This window comes from Coregonus lavaretus (genome assembly GCF_964263955.1).
Source record: "Coregonus lavaretus genome assembly, chromosome: 20".
NCBI lineage: Eukaryota > Metazoa > Chordata > Actinopteri > Salmoniformes > Salmonidae > Coregonus > Coregonus lavaretus.
This window is the reverse complement of record NC_140007.1, coordinates 29,540,089-29,567,609: the sequence shown is the minus strand read 5'-3', so window position 1 is coordinate 29,567,609 and position 27,521 is coordinate 29,540,089. Positions and strand designations below refer to the sequence as shown.

The following is a 27,521-nucleotide window of genomic DNA, read 5'->3' as shown; positions in this document are numbered from 1 at the left end:
CTTGAGTCAGCTCGACAAGCTTCATGATCTTTCAGCATGGCAGTTGATTGGGGGAGATAGACAGTAACAGGTGGACTGTTTTTTTACAGGCCTGGGAAGGAATTCTAGGGTCCACTGCGCAGAGGGCTCCGCCCAATCCCCCAGAGTTCCCTGGAAAATGTAATAATATCTCACTGAAGTGATGCACAACAACAGACAGCTGATATAAATGAGAATATCTGCTGTGTACGGGGTCGCTACATTCAATGGGAATATCCTGTTATCACTATGAACCCCTGTAGCGTGTAATAGAGAAGGTCTTGTTTATCACACCCAGGGCTAAAGAAGTCACACTGGTTTTTATTGATGTCCCAAATCCAAACGGGAGATATTTCACTCAGAGTAGAAGACAAACAATACATGGACAATGTAGAAATATGTAGAGAAACAAATAAAGGAACATTATTTGAGGGTTATCCAGTTCAAAGACACATATTTTTACATCATAAAAGAAAAGCTACTTATCAAAAGTTTACGTTCTCCACATGCAAGCAATTTACACCACATTAACACATTCACAAGTAATTATAATCTATAAACATGTACAGTCAGATTCATACTTGGGAGAAGAGAGAGTGTCAGTACATGGATTGACAACCTGGGACTAAACAACGGTTGGTTTATTCTTTTGTTATCACATTTTGTGAATAATAACTCCAAAATGTATACCTAAATGTTTTACAAAGATATTCAAGTTGATTTTCAATATGTATAATGTCATAATACAATAGGTTAAATATATTTGGGTCAAAGGTAACCCAGGGTTTCAAATTCTGTTTGTAGATTCTTCACAATATTCACAACGATGAAGCTGGTTTTCCAGATGTGCCATCACCACATCCATGTCTTCCTGAATAATATCGATCTCCATCCAGTCCAAGGCACATGGGAGAGTCATTCTCGAGCTTCATAGTATGTGTACAGACTGGTTAGTTGGTATCCTTCCAGAGGTCTGTGCTTCCAGTGTTGGGGTCATTGTGCCAGTTTTCATTCCAGTCCTCTTACCTTCAGTGGATGCTCATGTAATTTCCATCCATGTATATTCTTCTGTAATGAAGAGATGAAAACAAAAACATTTGAGTCAAGGTCAATATAAAAGTCTCCCATACTTTAGGATAGCATAGTACTGCATGAAACCCCCTGCATGCTGCAACAGCTGAGATTATAATCTACAGTACAGGCTTGAAAATGGAACACAACAAACCAGGGATACACACCATGGAAAAATATGTTATTAGAAAGAAGGATATTTAACATAAGCAAACTTCCTACTGTCTTGTCAAGCATGCCATGCAATAATATAAGGACTGTAAAATGTGAAATGAGAACTTTCCACTTAATATGGATCACAATTGTCAGTAATGAGAGGCAAGCAAAAGTAGGTGAATTCTACTACTGGTTATAGGAGTTATGTGGAGGATGTGGTGTGTAAACTGTGCATATGAAGCTAGACACTGAAAGTGTGGTTTCTAGCTACAGGATGTCATGTAACTTTTGCTTCACATTTCACTGGGCACAGACGTCAGTTCAACATCTAGTTTTGATTTAAATGTGGTTGAGTTATCAACTAATGTGAATTCAATGTGAATTCAACGTGAAATCAACAAAACATTTCACCATGTCATTGGATTTAGGTTAAAAGTTGGGCGAAAAAAATACAAAATTCCCTTACGTTGATGACATTTTGAAAATCCAATCAGTTTCCCACGTTAATTCAACGTCATCACATTGAATTATTTTGTTGAAATGACATGGAAACAACGTTGATTCAATCAGTTTTTACCCAGTGGGACGCGGCCATACTGAATTTGTGAGCCTGCTAAAAGACCAAGATAATTTGGCAACATCTTTGATTGAGCGGGTAAGGCACGGTCATCCATGAGCTAGAAGTATCTGGGTTGGGCCTTGGCAGTATGTGTTACCACTGCTCTGGCTGTACATTTAATGGATGGTCTACATATTGATTTCACCTTGATTGACACGCCACTAAAGGAGCTACACTATATTGCTCAATATGACAAATGATGAGACGCAGATGGAAACTGAAAACAGTGGCACTGATGGAAACTAATTACCACGACTACAGCCTATTTGCATCTCACCCTTCTGTGTTTGAATGGCTGCCTAATGGTCTTCCTCAGTGCTATTGGCCACAGCACCAAACATCTCTACTGACTCTACCGGCATCGTATCAGACCTCTTCAACAAATTCCATTCTGGGGGAAATCTATGTACATAAGGATTGAGGATGGACAGTTCGTGAAAGGAGAGAAAGAAAGTGAAAAGATCACCAGTTCACATAGAACACACCCACACTCATTAGAGACTGCTTCGTTATTGGGGTTTAGTTTCACACCAACAGGCCGAACACACTGATGTCACTTACTATCAAAGACTGTTTATAGATAAGGATAACATTTTAATCTCTGTAAAAGTCTATCTGACAGCAAAATGACCTGTCCAATCATGAGAAGAGCAGGAGGAACAGGAGGAAGGTGGAGAAGAGGAGAGGATGCATGAGGAGGAAGAGCAGGTGGAAGGATAGTGGCAAGTGGTGACATTGAATGCTAGGATGGTCCTGAGGCTCAAGGTCGTTACAGGCACACACAGAGAGTGAACAGAGATGACATCCACAAGAGAGAGTACCTGCCATTGTGCATGGGGAGGAAAAAAATATGATACTTTTTTTACCCAGTAAGTTGACTGAGAACACATACTCATTTACAGCTACGATCTGGGGAATAGTTACAGTGGGGGGAAAAAAGTATTTAGTCAGCCACCAATTGTGCAAGTTCTCCCACTTAAAAAGATGAGAGAGGCCTGTAATTTTCATCATAGGTACACGTCAACTATGACAGACAAAATGAGAAAAAAAAATCCAGAAAATCACATTGTAGGATTTTTAATGAATTTATTTGCAAATTATGGTGGAAAATAAGTATTTGGTCAATAACAAAAGTTTCTCAATACTTTGTTATATACCCTTTGTTGGCAATGACACAGGTCAAACGTTTTCTGTAAGTCTTCACAAGGTTTTCACACACTGTTGCTGGTATTTTGGCCCATTCCTCCATGCAGATCTCCTCTAGAGCAGTGATGTTTTGGGGCTGTCGCTGGGCAACACAGACTTTCAACTCCCTCCAAAGATTTTCTATGGGGTTGAGATCTGGAGACTGGCTAGGCCACTCCAGGACCTTGAAATGCTTCTTACGAAGCCACTCCTTCGTTGCCCGGGCGGTGTGTTTGGGATCATTGTCATGCTGAAAGACCCAGCCACGTTTCATCTTCAATGCCCTTGCTGATGGAAGGAGGTTTTCACTCAAAATCTCACGATACATGGCCCCATTCATTCTTTCCTTTACACGGATCAGTCGTCCTGGTCCCTTTGCAGAAAAACAGCCCCAAAGCATGATGTTTCCACCCCCATGCTTCACAGTAGGTATGGTGTTCTTTGGATGCAACTCAGCATTCTTTGTCCTCCAAACACGACGAGTTGAGTTTTTACCAAAAAGTTATATTTTGGTTTCATCTGACCATATGACATTCTCCCAATCCTCTTCTGGATCATCCAAATACACTCTAGCAAACTTCAGACAGGCCTGGACATGTACTGGCTTAAGCAGGGGGACACGTCTGGCACTGCAGGATTTGAGTCCCTGGCGGCGTAGTGTGTTACTGATGGTAGGCTTTGTTACTTTGGTCCCAGCTCTCTGCAGGTCATTCACTAGGTCCCCCCGTGTGGTTCTGGGATTTTTGCTCACCGTTCTTGTGATCATTTTGACCCCACGGGGTTAGATCTTGCGTGGAGCCCCAGATCGAGGGAGATTATCAGTGGTCTTGTATGTCTTCCATTTCCTAATAATTGCTCCCACAGTTGATTTCTTCAAACCAAGCTGCTTACCTATTGCAGATTCAGTCTTCCCAGCCTGGTTCAGGTCTACAATTTTGATTCTGGTGTCCTTTGACAGCTCTTTGGTCTTGGCCATAGTGGAGTTTGGAGTGTGACTGTTTGAGGTTGTGGACAGGTGTCTTTTATACTGATAACAAGTTCAAACAGGTGCCATTAATACAGGTAACGAGTGGAGGACAGAGGAGCCTCTTAAAAAGAAGAAGTTACAGGTCTGTGAGAGCCAGAAATCTTGCTTGTTTGTAGGTGACCAAATACTTATTTTCCACCATAATTTGCAAATAAATTCATAAAAAATCCTACAATGTGATTTTCTGGATTTTTTCCCCTCAATTTGTCTGTCATAGTTGACGTGTACCTATGATGAAAATTACAGGCCTCTCTCATATTTTTAAGTGGGAGAACTTGCACAATTGGTGGCTGACTAAATACTTTTTTTCCCCACTGTACAGGGGAGATAAATGAGTCAATTGGAAGCTGGGGATGATTAGGTGGCCATGATGGTATGAGGGCCAGATTAGGAATTTATTCAAGACACCGGGGTTAACACCCCTACTCTTACAATAAGTGCCATGGGATCTTTAGTGACCACAGAGAGTCAGGACACCTGTTTAACATCCCATCCGAAAGATGGCACCCTACACAGGGCAATTATATTTTTGGGGGACCAGAGGAAAGAGTGCCTCCTACTGGCCCTCCGACACCACTTCCAGCAGCATCTGGTCTCCCATCCAGGGACCAACCCTGCTTAGCTTCAGAGGGAAGCCAGCGGTGGCTGCAGGGTGGTATGCTGCTGGCTAAATAACCAATAATAAGACTGGTCTTGATTGAAACATTTTATTTCCCTTAGTTTAGGTCACACAATTAGTGCTACTATTTCCTCTAAAATCCTATAGGATATATAGAAGACTACATGTAGGTGTGGTGCTGTGGTAGGTCCTCACCTGGTATGGGTGGGGCTCCGGTTGTAGGTGCTATGGGCTACTAGGTGAGGGTGCTGTGGTGACTCTGCCATGTTATCATAGTCTGTTACACCCACAGTTAGCTGGCTGCGCCAGTTTCCTGTGCTGGTTGATGAGGAAACTAGAAAGAGAGAAAGTTAACACTTTTTAGTTGCACTAAAGAGACAGACACATAAAGGGGAGTCTCGGTGAATAACACCCTAACCCTAGCTCCATTTCCCCATCCTGATTCAACCCTAGCCTCAACCACAACCCTAACCCTAACAATTAATACAGAATAATATTTTCATACAGTATGTTAGGAATGTTTGAATTGTATTGATCAGAAAAAAACATGTCCCTCTGTGTTACTTGAGGGTGAACAGACAGAGTATGGTTTCTAAGGTGACCTGTTGCAGTATGAGGAGAAGCAGGATCAACCCCTACCTGAGGAGTAAGAGGTGGTTCGGCTGGAGTGACTGATGTGGGCTGGCATGGTCTGGTATCCAAGGCTGAGCTGAGAGCCGTTATCGTAGTCATACCCAGACAGACCTCTACCTGCCTCTATGTGGCCCCCGCTACGGTGGTACCAGCCTCTCAGGTGCTCAGCCACCAGGGCCTTTTGCATGTTCTTCTGTAAGGGCTCATTGCGGGGCCCATGTCTGGTCCGGGGCAATCTCATGGTAGCGTAGGGGTTCTGAGCAAGGCTGTCCGCCCGATCACTACTGTAGGTCCTGTATCGCTCGTGTCCGTAATTGTGGACTTGGTAGGAGGGGTTGACATTGTAGTGGCCCTCCATCTCGTTCTCATACACGTAAGCACCGTTGGAGTAGGGCTCCATGTCCGGACAGGGGTAGCCTGCCACATAGTAAGCAGTTGGCGCGTAGTGTGCCTGGGGCTCGTACGTATCACTACAGCCGATATGGTTCTGGACCAGATTAGGCATACTGCCTGTGTTACCGTAGACCTCCACCCTCCTGTGCAGCTGATGGTTGCGGGTCCGAGAGTCCAGGGTGCAGTAGTGGGGGTTGCCTGGGTAGTCCAAGCTGGACTGGCTGGTGTAGGAGGAGCAGTCCTCTAGGGCTACTGTGCTGTTGTTCCTGCGGGCAGGGGACTGGGTGAACACTGGCTTCTCTGAATCAGTATCCTTTAATAGCCGTTGCTGTGACTCCAGACTCCCACTGCGGTGCCTGAAGGACTGAGAGTTCCCATCCGACCTGCAAAAGTCACACACAAAAAAACCTCTATGTAATTATAGGGTTATCAAGCAAATAGTATGGTTAAGAAATATGGATGTACAGCATACTAAATACTTATGATTCTGTTAAACGGTGGGATGGAGGTAAAGTAGAACAGTACAGGTTAAATGTTCAGTGTCGGGGTGAGAGGGTAAGGGTTTGGCTAGGCATGGTCTGGGGGGGTGGGGGGTCTCACCTGAGCTGGCTGCTGCTGTAGGCGTTGCGGGTCATAACAGGGGTGGAGGGCATGCTGCGTGGGTCCCGTGAAGGTCTGGGTAAGGTTTTGTAGGGGCTGCTGTGTGCGGATGACACCTCTCTGGGGTGGTAGTGGTGTGAAGCATCCTGGCCGTCAAACGCTAACCTGTTGAGACTCTTGTTGTTGTGGTGATCTAGGGAGTGTGCAGGGCTGAGCTGAGGGGAGCACTGGACAGACCGTGACCGGGGCCTCTGAGCACCATCAGAGTCATCTGGACCAAGAGACAAAACTCATGGTCAGATGGGATTGGTAAAGCAGCTGTTCAACAAAGGTAATGTAGCTACTGTATGACTGAACTCAGTGTCCCACTCACCATCATGCATAATCTTACTGTCTGACAGGGAGCTGGTCTCTAAATGGATAAATTCATCTGGGGAAGAAGGGGGAAAGTATATTATAGACTACAGATTATAGTACAAATCTATAAAGTCATACAGTGGAATGTGTGTGCATGTGTTTGTCTATCTTTATCTACAGTACCTGCGATAATCACAGAGGCTCTTTGGGTAGGCTTCTTGCCCTTCTTGATTCTGTACTGGTTCATCTCATCTTCAACCTGCTGCAGTTTCCTCATGGCGTCCTGACAGTTCCTCCTTCTCTTCCTCTTCACCGTTTTACAGAGCTCTGCCTCCGAGGCCAGCTTTTTAGCTGCCTCTACGATCATCTGCTGCAGAGCAAACTTGCTCTCCAGGTTCCTCAGATAAGGGTCCTAAAGATCAGAATACAGACATTATTATAGACATTATTACAGCAGAGAATGGCAGATCCATTTCAATTTCCACTGAGCACTTTACATGCAATATCCAATTGTAAATTACAGCATAATGTAGCCATAACATAATATTTTGCAGTATGTGCCTGTATTGGGAAATGCATCCGGCAACTCATCAACACGTGATCCATACGAAACAGGACAGGACCTGATCTTAACTTCATCACATTCCATTCATGACACAAAAACTATTTTTCAGTGCACGGTACATACTGTATGTTTCTCTGCTTAGAGTAATATCCTAAAATCCTAAGTTCAAGTCCCTGAGGAATTCATGGAATGAATGTTATGTCATATTCTGCAAAATATTAGTCTTGTGATAGACGTCCGTTATACAAGGCCAGCATGTATAACGGACGTCACGCTGCTTGCTTAGCAGGTACCGCTTCCTGATTGGGCTCACACAAAGACTGGAACACAGGACCTCTGCCTTGCTAGCACACATGACCGCCCTCCCGAAGCATCTTACCAGTTCGGCGCCACCGAAAAGTTATCAATTTGGCAACGCAAGTGGCGACACTTCAGGCTGACGAGTACATTTCACACATCCCCATGTGCTACACATGAATGTGAGATTTGGTTCTGGGTGCCTAGATAATTAGCAAAATATATGTCATATACTGAACAGTGCAGTTTCAATACCGACCTCGTTGTATGGGAAGAGGTCATCCAGTTTGAAGGCTGTGCCAATGCGTCGTCTGACATGAGGAGGTCTCTCGCATGCAGACAAGGGATACTCTTTTGGCAGTTTGCCCGTGAGCTCCTGGAAACATACAACAAAGCATCCAGGTCAGTTAGCTTTACAGAAAACAATGGGAGAAAACAGAAAACAGACACTCTCTGTGGCACACAGGCTCGTACAGTTACACAGTGTTTCACTCCAATAGTCTCAATTGCCCAAACTAAAGCAATTTGTACAGTAGATTGACTGGTGTTTCACTGACTGACCCTGACTGAAATGAATTGCTTAAGAGTATCAGCCTAGCACCTTCATAAATCAATGTAAGTAATTGTCTAAGAGAAAAATGGGCCTCTCACTGCCTCTCGTAAGCAGATTTTCTTCAGCTCCTTTGTTTTCTGGGTCAAGACATCTTGGATCTCTTGTTCCTTCTTCTTTAGCTCAGAGATCTTCTCCTTTTTCTGTTCTTCGTCCACCGCTGAATCTGCCGACCCTGTAGTGGTGACATTGTTTACACTGTAAATGTACCGTAGGCCTATGCACTTGTTTTCGTTGTACTTTTTCTAACACAAAGTGCATTCAAATAGGGGTATATTTTTCCAAGCCCTTTATTCAGGTATTTCAAAAGAGAAACATTTAGCTAAATAGAGACTTTGAGCTACCAGAATGTTGACCTACCTGTTGACGCCAGGCTGCCAGTGCTAGCCATAATGAGGTTGTGCTTTAGGTTATCTCCTAGTCTGGTTATCTTGGTTCCTCCTCCATGTTCTGTTAGATCCATGGCAATATCACCCAAACTTTTCGCTGCAGTTATTTTACCCTGCTGGATTAGGGATTTATGGGGTGAATACATACTACAGACCTACACTGTCTACATGTAAATATAATCATTTAATTCTACATGAATACATTTATTAATTTAGTTGGTATAGGGACACATGAAGGTACAGAACACAGGTACACTGATTAGGTCAGGACTAAAAAGAGATAATATGACATGGTACCTTGCTTTGCTTCCTGTCCAAGTAAAATTGGTGCTGACTGATGGCCATGACCCAGATGGTTTTGATCAGTGAGTGGCTGGCGTACCATGTGTGGATGACCAAGCCAGTCTGGCCGAATGTACGCTTGGTCACTGCCCGCCTATTTAGAGTTAATACATACACAATCATTAGACTCAGGAAGAAGAGCTTATTTAGTTGTCTAGAAAATGTAAATACATGTAGTTGTGATAAATATTTATAGTTTGACTTGCCCTCACCTGTGAGGGTCATTCACCTCAACAGCAAATTTCTTCTCCCGAAAATACAAGTTCTCCAGTTGCTTCCACTGGTACAGCTATGGAGGTAAACACAGAGAGACACAGAGAAACAACTGATTAATGATTGGTGAAACATTTACTTGAACTATGACTCTCAAAGCCTGCATATTACACCTTTATATGTACCCAAATAAGGTATATGATTAAATCATAAGCATCTGTAATGATGAATCACAACCGATATATTACAATGACCTCACACTGACCTGGCTATGTCATGACACATGCCCACTTATTCCATCCCATGATGTACTAACTAGCAAACTGCAACCTTTAATCAAGTAAGTTAAATCACAACTATGACTTGAACTGCCATGAAACAGACAAGGGCTGTCAGGCCTATGATAGCATTATAGCATTATGCAGGTGCTAGTCCAGAGTAAATTGCATTTTGCTACCAAGGGGCATACCACAAAGACAAATAACAATGTGTAACAGCTTCCATGGCTCATCACATTGCTTGGTAACCCCTCCAGGTGCTGACTGTTTACAGCAAGATATGAAGAATCCACAGTGGTGCATGACTCATCACCATGTCTGGGTTCTCCACATGAGGCAGGCAGCTACAGCCTTGTTACAGACCCAAACTAATGGTTGGATTTTATAATCCACACCTCTCCTATTATAGCTAGTGCTTTAGCCTACCTGTAACATTTACCAACACTATTGTACCTATTGCCAAATATCAGGGACAGAAAAAAACAATAACCCAAATTGTGCTACCATCAAAAATCACATCATAAATAAAGCATGATTTCATCATATATCTAGTTGTTTTTCATTTAACAAAATGTTATTGTCAACGTCCAATATGTAAAACTGTTGCTTCATCTCTTACCAGTAGAGGTCCAGTAAGTGAACAATTCCTGTTTCTATAGTAATGATGTCTCTAATCCTTTTTGTCAAGCTCAAACAACACAAACAACTCCTTCTCTCTGCTTCCAACTTGTCTCCTCAGGCACTCTCAGCACTCTGAAGGGTAACACCCAGTACCCTTCCTTTCTGTCTTTGACATCATATACACACCCTCCTCCCTCCTCTCAACACTAAATGTCTGCTTAACCAGCTTTCCTTCTTATCTCAATGTTCAGCATCATCCGCACATAGATCATAAACTTAACTACGTGATCCTGTAGAGGCAGATCACACAGCTTGGTGTTTGTCCAGGGGAACAGCAAGCTATAAAACATCCACTGAACCAGAAGAGCGGGTTACACACTTTACATGTAGGATTCTCAGAATGATGAATATGTCTACATGTATTAAATGATCTGGTAAAAGTTGAGCAGGCATACCTCTGTTATGAGTGATAGACAGAAATATAAGAAATACAGGCCTCCAAGGTCATGTTTAACGAAAGGGATTGATCACAGAGTCGTTATAAACTGACTCTGTCACTTGGAAAGTCTGGCCTTGTCTGCTTCAGCTGTATTGAGGGCCCAATCCCGATCAGTGGAATAGGTGATGAATGTGTGTGAGAGGTTAGTGAATCATGATAGTGCTACGTGCTGGAGGAATCTTTATCCCTGCCCTGTCATTTAATATTTCCTCAAACAGCCTGCTGAAGCTCTTAGCACTGTCAGATATAATACTATAGTAGCAGGCAGACATCTTATCTGCAGAATGAATCTCCTATATGCCTGTAAAGGCTATACTGCAAAATGACCGCTGTATGGTGCCAATAAAATAGCTCCATGCAAAACTAATCCTGTACTCCTCCATACTGTAAGTAGAGAAGAACACAAATGGAAACAAACAAATTACTGTACCTTCCTTGGTTTCAATTTGTCCTGCAAATCATATTGGCCAATTCCTTTGTAGCTGATCCCAAGCCACCATGGAATGCCTTGCTTGTCCTGTAAGGCAAAAGCTTAGTTTCATGACTGAACTGCATACATCCATTCCCTTATAGAAATCTGATTTATAATTGGATTTAATTGGATTTATTAGGATTTATAAGTGCAATCCATAGCTGTTGTTGTGTGCATAATGCAATATACTGTATTATTACCTTTACGTCATAATAATGAACACCATATGTGGGTAAGGATTCCACTAGAGTCAAATACCTGAAATAAAAATAGTTTTGTGTTACAGTAACATCCCGACTCCCTCTTTAATTTTCAAAAGGTGGTTTGCCAGGGATATTATAGATGTTACTGTACACAGGACAATGAGAGCATGATATGTTAAAGGTGCCTACAGTGAATCACATTGATTCACTGGCCAGTCAGTAACTGAAGTGGGTTATTGATTTCTATCAGACCTTGGCTGTGAGAAAGGAGAGAGAGTGTGAGAAAGAGAGAGAGAGAGTTAGAGAGAGTAAGGGAGAGAGAAGAAAAAAGAGAGAGAAGAAGAGAGTAACGAGTGAGTGTGTGAGAGAGAAAACAGAGTGCGAAAGGGAGTAAGAGATAGAAAGAGAAGAAGAGGGAGGACTGAGAGATAACCAGGGCCTGATGTTTTTTATCTGATGACTTGTGGTAAACAGGCGTGTGTGAGAGGGAATGAGGGATCATTGTTTTTCCAATACTCACTGCACTATGGCCTGTCCTCGGGAGACTCCTTTCAGCTGTTTGTAGTGCTCTATCACTCGATCCTCACTATAAAAAGCATTGTAAAAATGCATTATGATGACACCTTCAACTCCTAAATTATGGGCTGCATCCCTCCTCCCTCTCGGGAATGCATCATACATCATAAAGGGTCCTGTGTAGCTCAGATGGTAGAGCATGGCACTTGCAATGCCAGGGTTGTGGGTTCGATTCCCACGGTGGGCCAGTAGAAAAAAATAACCAAAATAATATTGTATGCACTCACTAACTGTAAGTCGCTCTGGATAAGAGTGTCTGCTAAATGATATAAATAATTGTCTGCAAATTGCTTTTGCACCTATTTTTATTGAGCAGTTTTGTAAACTAAACAGTTGCCGAGGATGCACATCATATTCAAGGTTAGTTTACCAGTATGTAAGTGATGGGTGCTCCTTTAGCACCTTGTTGGGAAGAGTTGGGAGCTTCCTCAGATCCGTTCTGGTGGTTTCATCACTGATAATAATGATAAAACAGAATGTGGATGGTGAAATACAATAAAGGTCCAATGCCGCTGTTTTTATCTCAATATCAAATCGTTTCTGAGTAACAATTAAGTACCTTACTGTGATTGTTATCAATAAAAGCAATCTAAAAGAAATAAGACTTTTGCTAGGACTGTTTGGGAGTGGTCTGTGGGGAGGGGAAAACTGAAAACTGTTGTTGGCAGAGAGGTTTGGAACTCTCTTTCTTATTGGTATATTAACTCATTTACCATCTGGTGATTTCACCAGGCAGGCCAAAACTCCATCCCACCAAAACAGGCTGACATTTCAGGTGGTCTTTTCAAACAGCTCTTACACTAAAAGGGCATTATCATCATTTTCACAATTTCACAGTATTATTCCAACCTCATAGTGTGGAAATATATATAAAACCCAGGAAAATCTGGAGGATATCACCCCTATTCAGTCAGACTGTCTGACCTGACCCACAGGTGCAGAAACCTCATTGGCAGACATGCTCCAGGTGCATGGATAATGAACTAACTGAAGCGGCATTCTCTGGCCATCTAACCCCTGTAATTTCTGTTAATTTGGAATGAGACAGGTGGAAATGCAGACAAAGATCCACAGTGTTCCATAATTCTCTGTCTATTGTTCCAACTGAATGCTCCCTGACAGTAAAGAGTGTGCAGCTGTTGCAATAGAAGCTTTATTAAAGGAGGTAGAGCTATGATGTTAGAATGCAGCCCTGCAGACTGCAGTAGCCTTTGCCTGAGCTGTCAGTGGTATGATACTCATTCGAAGGCCTGTGTGAGGTTTCAACACACCGTGGCAAGCCTCACAATACACAACATCTCTGCCTTCCCTCTTATAACTGCCTTTGCTGTCATTGATTTGACTGGAAAAACAGTTCCAATATTGAAGGCCTTTGCTAAATGTGTGATGTTGTCTTGTTGCTTAGATACCTGTTGTGTTAGATACTCATTCGAATGTATATCCTTACCTTGAGTAATCCCCCTTTGCTTCCTGAATTGATATAAAAACAACATGTCAGAAGATGTATGCTTTAGAGTGGCCAATTAATATACAGTACAAACCCCAAGCAAATAAGAAACTAACCTGCAAGGCGTTTGCTGCTAATTTGAATACATTCTCACTTTCCACCTCTATATCCCCCTGTTAGAAATAAAGCATCATCATAAATGTGTTAATGTACAAATGGGCTGCTGAGACACGTTGCAGATGTCTGTATCTGAGCTCTGTTCCTATGACTAACACATATACATCAAAATAGAATTATCTTGGACTAAACAGATCAGCAATCTACTCTTTCTCACTGTCTCATCTCATTCCAACAAAACAGTGTCTCACGGCCACAGTCAGACTGAGGTTTGGTGGTTTATAAAGAGGGACAATGAGATGGTGAATCACAGCAACCTGACCCTTGAGAAACCAAAGGTTATCAGTGTGATTCACCATTTATCTCAACACACAGCAGAATAAGATAAGTAGCTTACATTGTAGACGGCAGCTTTTGCATTTAGGAAGAATAATTCCACCGTCGTGTTGTCTTTCAGTAGTGTTATACTCTCAATGTAAAACCTGCAGGGATACGTACAAAGAAATTTCATAGACTATTTGTTGAATTTAATTATAAAGTACGTATTACATGCATAATCAGTAAGACATTCCCTAATCTCAGCACCCACTACTAGATATTCCCTAATGTAATAAAACTACTGCCATCATGATCATCTTAAACCAATAACAGGAGTGCCCTACTGGTAGATATGTGGTACAGATATGGACCTGGTGCAATAACTACCTGACCAGGAAGTTGAGGACGATAGGCCCAGTAGCCTTCTTAGAGAAGTCATGTTCTAGAACTCTCCGGTCCAACTGCAAGTACTTACACTGGCCACTGCAAGAGACAATGAAGAAAAGTGTTAAATAAACAAACAGCACTGGGAAGACGCATACAACCATACATATATCAGTGGAGGCTCCTCAGAGGAGGAAGGGGAGGACCATCCTACTCAGTGAATTTCCTAAAAATAAAAATATATTAACGTGTGATTAAAACACACTGTTTTTCAATGAATGTCTACAGTAGCCTCAACAGCACTCTCTGGGGTAGCACCATGGTGTAGCCGGAGGACAGCTATTTTATGTGTACATTGACTTCAATACAAAACTTAGGAGGCTCATGGTTCTCACCCCCTTCCATAGACTTACACAATAATTATGACGACTTCCGGAGGTCGTCCTCCAACCTCTCAGAGCTCTTGCAGCATGAACTGACATGTTGTCCACCCAATCAAAGGATCAGAGAATCAATTTAGTCCTGAAAGCATAAGCTACAGCTAGGTAGCACTACAGTGTATAAAATGTGGTAAGTAGTTGACTCAAAGAGAGAGAAAGACAATAGTTTAACAGTTTTGAACTAATTTACTTCTTTAAAAATCAAGGCGAAGCAGCAGAGAGAGAGAGAGAGAGAGAGAGAGAGAGAAATTTTTTTCATTGTATTTTTTAAACTTTTACTTTCACTTACTTAGCTAGCTAATGCAGATAGCTAATTTAGCTTACTCAAACACCCGGCTCAAACAGAGTGGAATGCTATTTATGTTAGTTAGCTGGATAAGGCTATCCAACACTGAAACTCTTCCAAGTCAAGGTAAGCTTTCGGTTTTATTAATTTATTGCCACTGGGGCCTGCCAGTGTAACTGCTAAACTGCTTGCTGTACACTGTACTGCGTGATTGTATTGGGTTTACTAACGCGTTAGCTCTAGTAGCTATGTTGACTTGACGTTAGCTAATATGGTGACAATGATGTAGGCTGTGTGTAGTGGTTAGCGATTAAGGTATGAAGGTTTGGCTTCGAAAGGCTTTTTCGCCTGGTCACAGACAGCTGTTGTGTTGTGCACAAACGATGGGAAAAGGTGAGAGGAGGAAAACTCGTAGATGCAAGAAGTAATTATACAACGAGCAAAGTGATGATGCTGTTTGTACAGTTGAAGTCGGAAGTTTACATACACTTAGGTTGGAGTCATTAAAACACCACAAATTTCTTGTTAACAAACTATAGTTTTGGCAAGTCGGTTAGGACATCTACTTTGTGCATGACACAAGTAATTTTTCCAACAATTGTTTACAGACAGATTATTTCACTTAATTCACTGTATCACAATTCCAGTGGGTCAGAAGTTTACATACACTAAGTCGACTGTGCCTTTAAACAGCTTGGAAAATTCCAGAAAATGATGTCATGGCTTTACAAGCTTCTGATAGGCTAATTGACATCATTTGAGTCAATTGTAGGTGTTCCTGTGGATGTATTTCAAGGCCTACCTTCAAACTCAGTGCCTCTTTGCTTGACATCATGGGAAAATTAAAAGAAATCAGCCAAGACCTCAGAAAAAAAATGGTAGACCTCCACAAGTCTGGTTCATCCTTGGGAGCAATTTCCAAACATCTGAAGGTACCACGTTAATCTGTACAAACAATAGTACGCAAGTATAAACACCATGGGACCACGCAGCTGTCATACCGCTCAGAAAGGAGACGCGTTCTGTCTCCTAGAGATGAACGTACTTTGGTGCGAAAAGTGCAAATCAATCCCAGAACAACAGCAAATGACCTTGTGAAGATGCTGGAGGAAACGGGTACAAAACGATCTATATCCACAGTAAAACGAGTCCTATAGTGCCTTACAAAAGCATTCATCCCCCATGGCGTTTTTCCTATTTTGTTGCATTACAACCTATAATTTAAATGGATTTTTATTTGCATTTCATGTAATGGACATACACAAAATAGTCCAAATTGGTGAAAAAAATTACGGAAAAGTGGTTGCTATGAAGCCCCTAATTAACATCTGGTGCAACCTATTACCTTCAGAAGTCACATAATTTGTTAAATAAAGTCCACGTGGGTGCAATCTAAGTGTCACATGATCTGTCACATGACCTCAGTATATATACACCTGTTCTGAAAGGCCCCAGAGTCTGCAACACCACTAAGCAAGGGGCACCACCAAGCAAGCGGCACCATGAAGACCAAGGAGCTCTCTAAACATGTCAGGGACAAAGTTGTGGAGAAGTACAGATCAGGGTTGGGTTATGAAAAAATATCCGAAACTTTGAACATCCCACGGAGCACCATTAAATCCATTATTAAAAAATTGAAAAAATATGGCACCACAACAAACCTGCCAAGAAAGGGCCGCCCACCAAAACTCACGGACCAGGCAAGGAGGGCATTAATCAGAGAGGCAACAAAGAGACCAAAGATAACCCTGAAGGAGCTGCAAAGCTCCACAGCGGAGATTGGAGTATCTGTCCATAGGACCACTTTAAGCCATACACTCCACAGAGCTGGGCTTTACGGAAGAGTGGCTAGAAAAAAGCCATCGCTTAAAGAAAAAAATAAGAAAACACGTTTGGTGTTCGCCAAAAGGCATGTGGGAGAAGGTACTCTGGTCAGATGAGACTAAAATTGATATTTTTAGCCATCAAGGAAAACGCTATGTCTGGCGCAAACCCAACACCTCTCATCAACCCGAGAACACCATCCCCACAGTGAAGCATGGTGGTGTCAGCATCATGTTGTGGGGATGTTTTTCATCGGCAGCGACTGGGAAACTTGTCAGAATTGATGGAATGATGGATGGCGCTAAATACAGGGAAATTCTTGAGGGAAACCTGTTTCAGTCTTCCAGAGATTTGAGACTGGGACGGAGGTTCACCTTCCAGCAGGACAAGGACCCTAAGCATACTGCTAATGCAATACTTGAGTGGTTTAAGGGGAAACATTTAAATGTCTTGGAATGGCCTAGTCAAAGCCCAGACCTCAATCCAATTGAGAAGCTGTGGTATGACTTAAAGATTGCTGTACACCAGCGGAACCCATCCAACTTGAAGGAGCTGGAGCAGTTTTGCCTTGAAGAATGGGCAAAAATCCTAGTGGCTATATGTGCCAAGCTTATAGAGACATACCCCAAGAGACTTGCAGCTGTAATTGCTGCAAAAGGTGGCTCTACAAAGTATTGACTTTGTGGGGGTGAATAGTTATGCACGCTCAAGTTTTCATTTTTTTTGTCTTAATTCTTGTTTTTTTGTCTTATTTCTTGTTTGCAAAATATATTTTGCATTTACAAAGTGGTAGGCATGTTGTGTAAATCAAATGATACAAACCCCCCAAAAATTCATTTTAATTCCAGGTTGTAAGGCAACAAAATAGGAATACTTTCGCAAGGCACTGTATATCGACATAACCTGAAAGTCCACTCAGTAAGCAAGAAGCCACTGCTCCAAAACCGCCATAAAAAAGCCAGACTATGGTTTGCAACTGCACATGGGGAGAAATGTTCTCTGGTCTGATGAAACAAAAATAGAACTATTTGGCCATAATGACCATCGTTATGTTTGGAGGAAAAAGGGGATGCTTGCAAGCCGAAGAACACCATCCCAACCGTGAAGCACGGGGGTGGCAGCATCATGCTGTGGGGGTGCTTTGCTGCAGGAGGGACTGGTGCACTTCACAAAATAGATGGCATCGTGAGGAAGGAAAATTATGTGGATATATTGAAGCAACATCTCAAGACATCAGCCAGGAAGTTAAAGCTTGGTCGCAAATGGGTCTTCCAAATGGACAATGACCCCAAGCATACTTCCAAAGTTGTGGCAAAATGGCTTAAGGACATTTCACATCCTTAAAATAAAGTGGTGATCCTAACTGACCTAAGACAGGGAATTTTTACTAGGATTAAATGCCAGGAATTGTGAAAAACTGAATTTAAATGTATTTGGCTAAGGTGTATGTAAACTTCCGACTTCAACTGTATGTGGATGCTATGAAAGTGAACTGTGTGATCTGCGGGTGATCAGGGGTTTATTCATTCCACCGATTCTGTTGAAAAACGTTTCTTAAACAGAAGCACACGGAACGAAACGGGGATAAACCTACCTGAATTTGTCCAATAGAAACTCTAGTTTATAACTGTTGGACTAATGATTACACCCCAGATCAGCTAGATGCAGACATGAGTGTGCAAGGTGGTATTTAATGTGTCACTGTCTGTCACCTTGATTACTCCAATATGTCTCTCGACCTGTGCACCTACATTATAAACGTTCATTCGTAGGCTAGGTTGTAGCAACCTCATGATGGGTATAGGGAAAATTTGAGTATCATGAAGCAGCCTAAACCTATCGATGTTACATTGAGCTGGGTGAATGGAACATGAATGACAGTCATCCAATATGCTGTAATAGAAATATGACCATGCTCATAAAATGTTTTATTTTCCTCCCTAATCTTAAACAGCACCAACCGCCACTGAGTGCACGCACGCACGCACACACTCACACACACACTTGCACAAACACACAGACACGCACATGCACACAGACACTGTACGCTTTAACACCAATATACTTACAAAATAAGCAGTGTCTTACCTGTCATCAACAAATGTTAGTCCGAAGTATTCCTTCTCTTTGAGGTTAAAATGGGAGGACACCAGATCTAAGAGTTCACGGGACAACAGCTTGGGCTGTGGAATAGGAGATTGTTTGAAGAGGGCATTAGGCCTATTTATTTGAGGGCATTATTATTTTTGGTCCAAATGATTTGAAATTCATAGGAAACTAAAGTACTGTTACAATAATCTCATCAAATTCTTTAAGATATTGTACCTGTACCTGAACCAGCAGCTCAAGTTTCCTGTCGTCAAGGAGATGCACCTGGCAGAGTCTCCCCTCTGTCATCTACAATGGAGGACAGGAAGTAAATGCTGAGTATTGTAATTGTTCATACTGTCAATCAACACCAACCCTGCTTAGAAAATGCAAATATTGACATTAGTAGGACATTTCAGTTGTGTAGAAATCTTGTCTCTGTCAATGCAAATTGACAAAAATCTAACATCAGCCTTCAGAGAGGGGATTTGTGTTAGAAAGCAAGGGCTTTCTTTTTAACAAAGTCACATATTGAGCAATGCACAGGACATAGAGCATAATCCTGTTAAGGAAATAATAATTGATGTTGTTTTTAATTACAAGGTCTCCATTGTCACATGGATTTAGCACTATGGTAACCCAAGGAGGATTTGTTGTTCTGAAGGTTTTTGAAGTCATTCTGTAGGGGAGAGTGGGGTAAGTTGAGTCATTTTTTACATTCAGCATCACTCCATCAAGGGAAATATATTGTATTCTTTCTAACAAAGATATCTACATATATTTCAGTATGTTGCGTATCCCTGAAAATAATCAGAATTCATGTACATTACAGTTTTGAAAACATAGCTTGTCTAAAGAAAGTGGTCTCTTGGCACAATTTACCCCGGGTATTGGGTAAGTTGAGCCGCAGGTTAGGGTAAGTTAAGCAGACTTCAGTACTGAATGAAATATTGTGGTGCAGTGGTCTAAGGCACTGCATCACAGTGCTAGAGGCGTCACTACAGACCCGGGTTCGATCCTGGGCTGTATCACAACTGGCCGTGATCGGGAGTCCCATAGGGCGGCACACAATTGGCCCAGCGTCGTCCGGGTTAGGGGAGGGTTTGACCGGGGGGCTTTACTTGGCTCATTGTGCGCTAGTGACTTCTTGTGGCGGGCCGGGCACCTACAGGCTGACCTCAGTCGTCAGGTGAACAGTGTTTTCTCCAACACATTGGTGCGGCTGGCTTCCAGGTTGAGCGGGCGGGTGTTGGGAGGCGTGGTTTGGCAGGTCATGTTTCTGAGGATGCATGACTCGACCTTTGCCTCCTGGGCCCCTTGGGGAGTTGCACTGATGGGACAGGATTGAAAAAGGGGGTAAAATACAAACAAAATTATATATATGCATGTCTATCTTTATTTCCCAAACACCAATTAAACAAAATCACTAAATCGCTTTGAAATTATGACCTCTTCCTAAATATTTGGTCAAATGATACATTTTGTGTATAGTTTACTAGAAACAAGCGTTGCTCACCTTCCCCCACTCTTCCCCCAACAGAATCTGGCCTTTTGTAGCATTTAAAAACCTAAAATACATACACATACTCCCAAAACGATCAACACCACACCAGACTAATCTGTGTCCACCTACCAAATTATGGCATGGAGTACTAAGATATAGGTTTCTGCGACAAGCATACAACCTGCTAAGGCTCACAAAACAGTCTCAATATCACATATAGTAGTTACAGGTAACACTAAAGCAGACAAAGACACACACCTCCACCAGCCCTGGCCTCTAACAGCCCTGTATTGTAAATTGCAGAATGGGATTGACCAGATGAAGTCCTCCTACTGATCTATAGAATGTTGCTGTACCTGGTAGAGCTCCCCTGGGAGGACACATGTCTGAACACATCCCTGTCCAGAGCTCATCATCCCCAGCATGTAGCCCTTCTTCCTCAATATCCACACACTGACATCCAACACAAAGCGAGCGCCTCTGACCACCAACTTGTCCATACTGCACAGTATGCACACTAGCTAACACCCACCCGGGCTTTGGCTTGGCTGTCCCTGCCCTGCAACGCCTGTTACCAAACCCAAGTCTAGCTGGGTTGGTTTGCGTAACAACATCATTGCTATGTGCTGCTAACCCATTGAGCTAAGGCACGTCTGGGTCAGATGCTAGACTACAGACTTTTCTTTCAGAGCACTACTTCTGCTAAGCCTGTGGGAACATGGGTCAGCCAGGAGACGTGGTGCAGGTGACTTCTATTGTGGCCAAATAATTTATGCTCTAGGGAAAACATAGGGCAGGAGGAAACCCAGGTGTTGGATAACAGACAGTAACAGCAATACTGACTTTAAGCATTCTCCCTTATGGGCTGTCTCAGACAAGTCTAATAATAATAATACATTTTGTATAGCGCTTTTCATTAAATAAGATAATCTCAAAGTGCATAAAAAGCTAAACCAACAAATTTAAATTGAGATGGTAGAGATGGAGATTGAATGTCTCTACTTGGCTTTGGATGAAAGGCTGGGAGTTGAGGCAGTTTGGATAGGAAAGTCATTTTGGCTCCATCTTGGTGGCTAGGACAGACAGAGTGCAATGTCTGCTTTACCTGCCATGTTTAGGCTCATTAAGGATGTTGTTTCCCACACAGAGGAGTACACGCACGCACGCACGCACGCACGCACGCACGCACAATTTTTATGATCTAAGGTGAAATACGCACATTCAATGGATCCAATCAATTTTGCATGACTGTATGTCACTCGCAGTGAACAGAGACCTATAGTATTTGCCACAGTGCATTGACATTGTTATGCCAGTATTATAGCAGCAGGATGTCTAGTGTATTTGTGATGACAATGCCATCATCTGCAGAACCAGCTGCTAGTAGCAGCACAGTTGTAGCTATTACATTTTCACCACTAGATGATTTGTCACTACAGTGAGTATTCTATGTGGGGCAGAAAATGTCAAGAAATGTTTCTTACTTAAGGCCCTCGTGTGCATGCACATGTGAGGATTCATTTCCAATGTGTACTTAGAGTATCAGCCAATGTAATTGAATGAGCGATGTTGTGATTGGTTTGCCCACATTTAACATTTGGGCACAGTGGGAAATGTCAAATCCTCTCAACATGGCCTATTTTATCCCTTTGGACAGAGCTTTCCACAAGCTTTTCCAGATGCACAGATCTAGGGCTAAATGCTCAATTCTATGTCACTTCTAAATTCTATTTCACTTGTGTTTTTTTAAGGATGTTTATAGCCAACCCATCCTCATATCAAGCCCCATTGAGATTCGGCCTGTACATACTGTAGCAATAATATTTGCACGTATAACTATATTAAGTCTATTTTTACTAATGCATGAGATGTAATGATATTGATTGACTGGAATATTGATTCCAGTTTTCCAGTGTTATGTTTATCAAAGACCACTGACACTGCTTAGTCAACCAAACACATTCAATTCAACAGCTTTCAATAAAACACCACTTGCCTTCAGGGCCGAGACATGCAATTAATCCCACATGGCAGAGATGTAGCGCGACATGATGAAAGAAATGTAAAGGCTTTCTGTGTGTCTCTGGAGACTGACTGCTGTCTGAGAAGTGGGCCACAGGCAACAGTCATGGGACTATAAGGAGTAAGGCCTAGGGGTCTGGGTAATATGGACAGCTTGTCATGGATGGCCTGTTACGGATTGGCGCTGGCCCTCTGCTCTAATATCAACTGTATTGAGTGGATCTAAACATTACTCTCTTATAATGCTTGACTTGCATATATGTCATCATAAATGTCTTGTTTCACATTACGTTATCAACAATGGCACTTTCACATGGCAGTTTGTTATGATTATAAACTATGTGACAATGATGATGAGGTTTAATGACAGGCTAGGTGTTCAGGCATATTGCTGCATGAACCAGTATCTGGGCAAAGGAGACGATGAATATGAAGAGATCTCCTCTCTGCCAAGAAAGCTTCCATTCATCTTCCCATTAGACAGCTCTGCAAGCGTTATAATATCAAAATATGTTCTTTACACACCAAATATGCCTGCACTGCCTGCAACTATCGTAATTTACTGCCATCATGCCCGGCATGTACTTCCAAAAAAGGTCTAAATAAAAATGGACAAGCAACCAAACATTATTTTTATGCATTGTTTTTGACCGGAAGAGGTGCATCTTCCAGTCAAAAACAATACATTAATGTTTTTCCGGTTGCTTGTACATTTTAATTTAGACCTGTTTTAGAAGTACACACCAGGTGTGACGGCAGTAAATTACATGAAACGGCTGGTTTTGTTAGAAACATGTGATGTTGGTTAAACGTCATCATGTCCTGGCTGCACCCTGTCTTATCTCGGTTTCCTGTCTTCATGCATTATTGATGAAACCTAGTCTCGCACGCCAGCCCATGTCTGCTCTTTAGACTTACATACAAGTCCTCTGAACATGGTTTAGACATGTACTATGACACAGGGCTGAATGTTCTCTTGATTCCTTTATAGACATTTCTATGATCAGGTTCACATTTCCTGGTGTCATACTGCAAGGCAATGTATAAGACTTAGTCTATGTTTTTGTGGTAATTAGCCTTGATGTGCCAAGGGTAGATTTGACAACCTTAGTTCAGTAAAAACTCATTAGGAACTGAACTAGTTAACGTCAGGGTTCCCGCTCCAAAAGAAAACCAAACACTCTTAAGCAGTCAAAACAATGTCTTCCTGTGATTTCAAGTGTCTGTAAACAGCCTACTAAACAGGATACCCAGCTCCCATGCCATCAAGCCAGGGTGACTGAAAAAGGACCTCAATGTAATCGTACAAAGTAGTTTTCCATTCAGCCACAACACTTTTCAGCCAGGGCACCACAAAACCTCTCTGGTGTTTGACACGAGACCACTTGCTGGTTGCTTGGGAAGTGAATCACCCTAAGTAACTTGTTACTGACATGTGAATGCACCTTTGGCTTCTGCTGATGAATGGTCATGACCTCCAGCACCATAGCTAACCTCTAGGTAAGGCTACACAGAGTAGCAGTATTTGAGGGGAGGCTGGGACACCTGTTCCCCCAGGCTTAGCGCCTTCTGGGGTCCTGAGGCAGTGAGCTGATGGGAGTGGTGTTCGGAATTCTACCATATCTGTTTTCTCCTTTGGCCTAATTTTGTCATTGGTAAAATATAATGACCATGGCCTTCATCTGACCTTTCACAGGATATTGTGCTGCATAAAACCGATTTTTTTAAATGATTTTTTTTGCAATATCTGCTGCAATAAAATAATCCAGCGATGACAGCCTCCATTTGAGAAGTTTAATTTATGTCCTTTGATATTATTGCCATCAATGAGCACTCAGCACTGCACACTAACCATGATATCTACACTGTCTAATCATGACAGCTGTAGTAGCACTACTTTCAGAAGTAGTGGTAGTATTAGTACTAAGTAGTGGTTATGGTAGCAGTGGAGGTAGTAGGCTAGTAGGAGTAGAAGTAAAGTAGTAGCAGCAGTAGTAGCAGCAGTAGTAGCAGTAGTAGCAGTAGAAGTAGTAGTAGTAGTAGTAGTAATAGTAGTAGTAGTAGTAGTAGTGGTGGTATTAGTAGTAGTAGTGGGGGTGGTAGTAGTAGTAGTAGTAGTAGTAGTAGTAATAGTAATAGTAGTAGTAGCAGTAGCAGTAGCAGTAGCAGTAGCAGTAGTAGTAGTAGTAGTGGTATTAGTAGTAGTAGTAGTAGTAGTAGTAGTAGTAGTAGTAGTAGTAGTAGTAGTAGTAGTAGTAGTAGTAGTAGTTGGAGTTGTCAGAGTAGTAGTAGTAGTAATAGTAGTAGTGTAGTATTAGTAGTACAGTAGTATTAGTAGTACTGGCCCCCCAGAATAAAAAAAATAACAAAACATGTATGCATTCACTAACTGTAAGTCGCTCTGGATAAGAACGTCTGCTAAATGACTAAAATGTAAAATGTAGTAGTACCCGTTACTGTTGCTGTCCCTTCACTACAGCTGCTATGCTACTAGAATGAAAAGACGTTTCTCTATAGGGTGTCAGTAGCAGGTGCTGTAGTGAGGGGTTTGCCTGCCTACTGAAGGGGACTGCAGAGTTTTATTATCAGGAGCTGCAGTGACTTTCTGCAGAGCCCTGGGGAGGGAGCGGGGCACTCAGTCTCTGAGGAGCAGAGTAGAGATTGGGATATTAATGATGTTGCAATGCTTTGATGTGGGTAACAGAACTATGAATCACAAAGCTTTTATAGATGCTATCATCAAAAGATAACATTGGCTGTCAAAACAATATTATCGTGACATCTAGCGCTATTCATTTTATCGAAAATGAGCATTTACTGTCATCAGTTATTATAGGTACTACTAGCAAGAGCCAATAATCTGGAGTATGTAGAGTTATTGAGTTGAACAGGTATGTGATTACCAATGAATGCTTGAGAATGAAGATTGACGTAACACTTATGCACAGTTTCATAGAAAGTGTATACTTCCCTACCTATGGACTTGTAACAGTTTTTATGTAATGTAACAATATTTATGTCTTCCAGGATATGTCTAAATGCAGTATAACCAGCCTTTCCAAAAATAATCCTCTCTTCAGTCAGTGTGTTTCATGTAAATCCTCAAGAGACTTCAAGGTTCCTGAAAGGAAAGCTGCCAACTGAGTGTTGTGGTGTGTTGCTCATCACCAGCATCAAACAGCCACACAAACCAGCTGTCATGTACTGAGGTACACTCACAAGAGGAAAAGATGTAGAGGCAGAAAACTAGCTGAAGTATATGCCTAAGTGGTGTATGTTCTGTGTTAAAGCTATAATATATTATTTCAGTTGACTGTATATTTAGTTACCCACTTAAACAACACTTGTTTGTTGTGACCCCTGTTGCTTGTTTCAAGGGGTCAGTCATTGCTTTATGTCGTGGGTTTTAAACAATGGCCCCTATCTCTAGTGGTGCTACATTTCGTTAGTCACTGACCAACAACGGCAGGGGCCATCACAACGGGATAAGTCTCAGGATAGTGAAGTTTGTCCACTTCCATATCTAAAAAACAGCCATCAAACTAGCAATTCCTGTTTACCATGCCGGCTGCCTAAAACTATGTCAAGAGCCTGTCTTTTCCTGAATCTCATGGAGAACATGACACATTGTGACAACTTGTGACAAAGTCAGAGGAAAATTCAGGGATAGTGTTGCTCTTCTTTCTTTGTTCCTTTCACTGCAAGATCTGGCAGTGTAAAAAAAGTTTTGCGAAATGAGTCTACTTTTTCAACTAGTTTTTAACTAATTAACTCTGTAGTCAATGCAATCGGGTAACATCAGGCTAGAGCTGGCCAAAACAACTGCCATTAAACATTACAATGTCTTATAACTACTGCTTCAACCACTAGCTACTGGCACTGCCACCTGGCACCTGGCACTGCCACCTGTACAAGGACCTTCTACTGTGTTCTGCTGTTTGCTTTGGCTGCTACTACACAGGTGACATTTTTCTCAGGAAAATGATGGAGTGAGCCTGCTAGCTGCTTTAGAGCAGTCACTCTTCATGACTATCTACATGTAGCCTAAGTAGACATACACAGCAGGGACAAAAACAGATCGGTAAAACAGAGAGACAGTATACTTGCAGAGTAAATTGATGTTGCTAATTAATCAACTGGACTGAGTTTCTGATGCTTATATATGAATTGTAATCGCTTACTGTATTTACTTACAACAGGCTTAATCCTAAACACATCCTTTATGTACATCAATAAAGCTAGATAATAATTGCCTTACTGTACCCAACCCAATTACTGTAAGGAAGCCTTCTTTCTGCACTGTATCCTTCCTCACTGACCAAACCCAGGTCCCTTTCAGTCTCTAACCGATCCCTTCTATGTACTGCTGTTTAGTGCAGACTAGACTGGATAGCAAGGTGTGTCAGGCTGTATCAAATGTATTATGTGTCTTGTCTCATCATCAATAAACACATTATTTTCTTCCATTCACATAAAAAAAAGTATTTACCTATTTGATACAGCAGGCTAATGATCCATTAAAACGTTGTATGCTAACAGGAACAGGTTTTTCACAATGAGGTAGGAACAATGACTAGGTTACTGTATATAGGTGGTTATTTTCAGTCAAATGACAAACCTGAGTACCCGATTACAGAAAGAGCTAAATAAAAGTCTAGGAATCGGCATGATTATTTTGTTGAAAGAAAAAACACTGATGCCAATATTGATAATACAATTAAAATAGGTCAGCCAATCCTATAACGATATGATAAAGCCGGTTCATTAATTGATCACTCGAGTGGGATCCCATTCAGATCCGTGAATGACCCCGTATACTTTGTTCCCTGCACAGTTCAGAGAACACTCCCCCATTATCGTTTATTGTCACATTGTAACAGGACAATCTTACCTTCGTTTTGGGCGTTTCCTTTTAGGTTGGTTTCTTGAATCTAACATAGGTCTCCCCCGGCATATTGGAATCGCATTCAATGCATCCCTCTTCCGTTTTCAGCAAAAGGAGGAGAGAGTCAGTGAACTGTATCGCTGTCAACTATTAGTAGCCTTCTCTCGTAGGGCTACTCGCGCACGCTTGCTTTCTTCCACGCTCACCACGCCTTCACCCCGCAGGCATTTACGTGATTGGAGATTTTAACGCTCGCTCTCCTCTCAGCTACAGCCGCTGTACTGAACTGTACTAACTCATTGCTGGTAATAAAGGTTCATATTTTAGAATTAGACATGATGCAGACCCATGCGGAATACATTTTTTTTTCTATCCAGGTATTATTGCAAACCTATCTACAGGCCTATCAGGGTTTTGAAAATAATAATAATAATTGTAGCCAATTTTACATTTTACATTTACA

General features: G+C 41.9%; 1 protein-coding gene across 1 annotated transcript; it reads right to left on the bottom strand.

Moving 5' to 3' along the window:
• Positions 1-320: 320 nt before the first annotated feature.
• On the bottom strand, positions 321-27,278 carry LOC311148301 (FERM domain-containing protein 4B-like). Its single transcript, XM_084185217.1, has 22 exons — positions 27,065-27,278; positions 18,891-18,956; positions 18,648-18,742; positions 14,013-14,108; positions 13,705-13,789; positions 13,307-13,363; positions 13,191-13,213; positions 12,114-12,197; positions 11,688-11,753; positions 11,165-11,222; positions 10,923-11,009; positions 9,094-9,170; positions 8,837-8,975; positions 8,511-8,655; positions 8,192-8,325; positions 7,800-7,916; positions 6,862-7,090; positions 6,695-6,751; positions 6,322-6,592; positions 5,335-6,104; positions 4,891-5,029; positions 321-1,086 (listed from the first exon to the last, which is right to left on the bottom strand). The coding sequence occupies exons 2-22, from the start codon at positions 18,954-18,956 to the stop codon at positions 1,047-1,049; spliced, it is 2,835 nt and encodes a 944-aa protein (XP_084041343.1). The 5' UTR covers positions 27,065-27,278; the 3' UTR covers positions 321-1,046.
• Between the last annotated feature and the right edge of the window lie 243 nt (positions 27,279-27,521).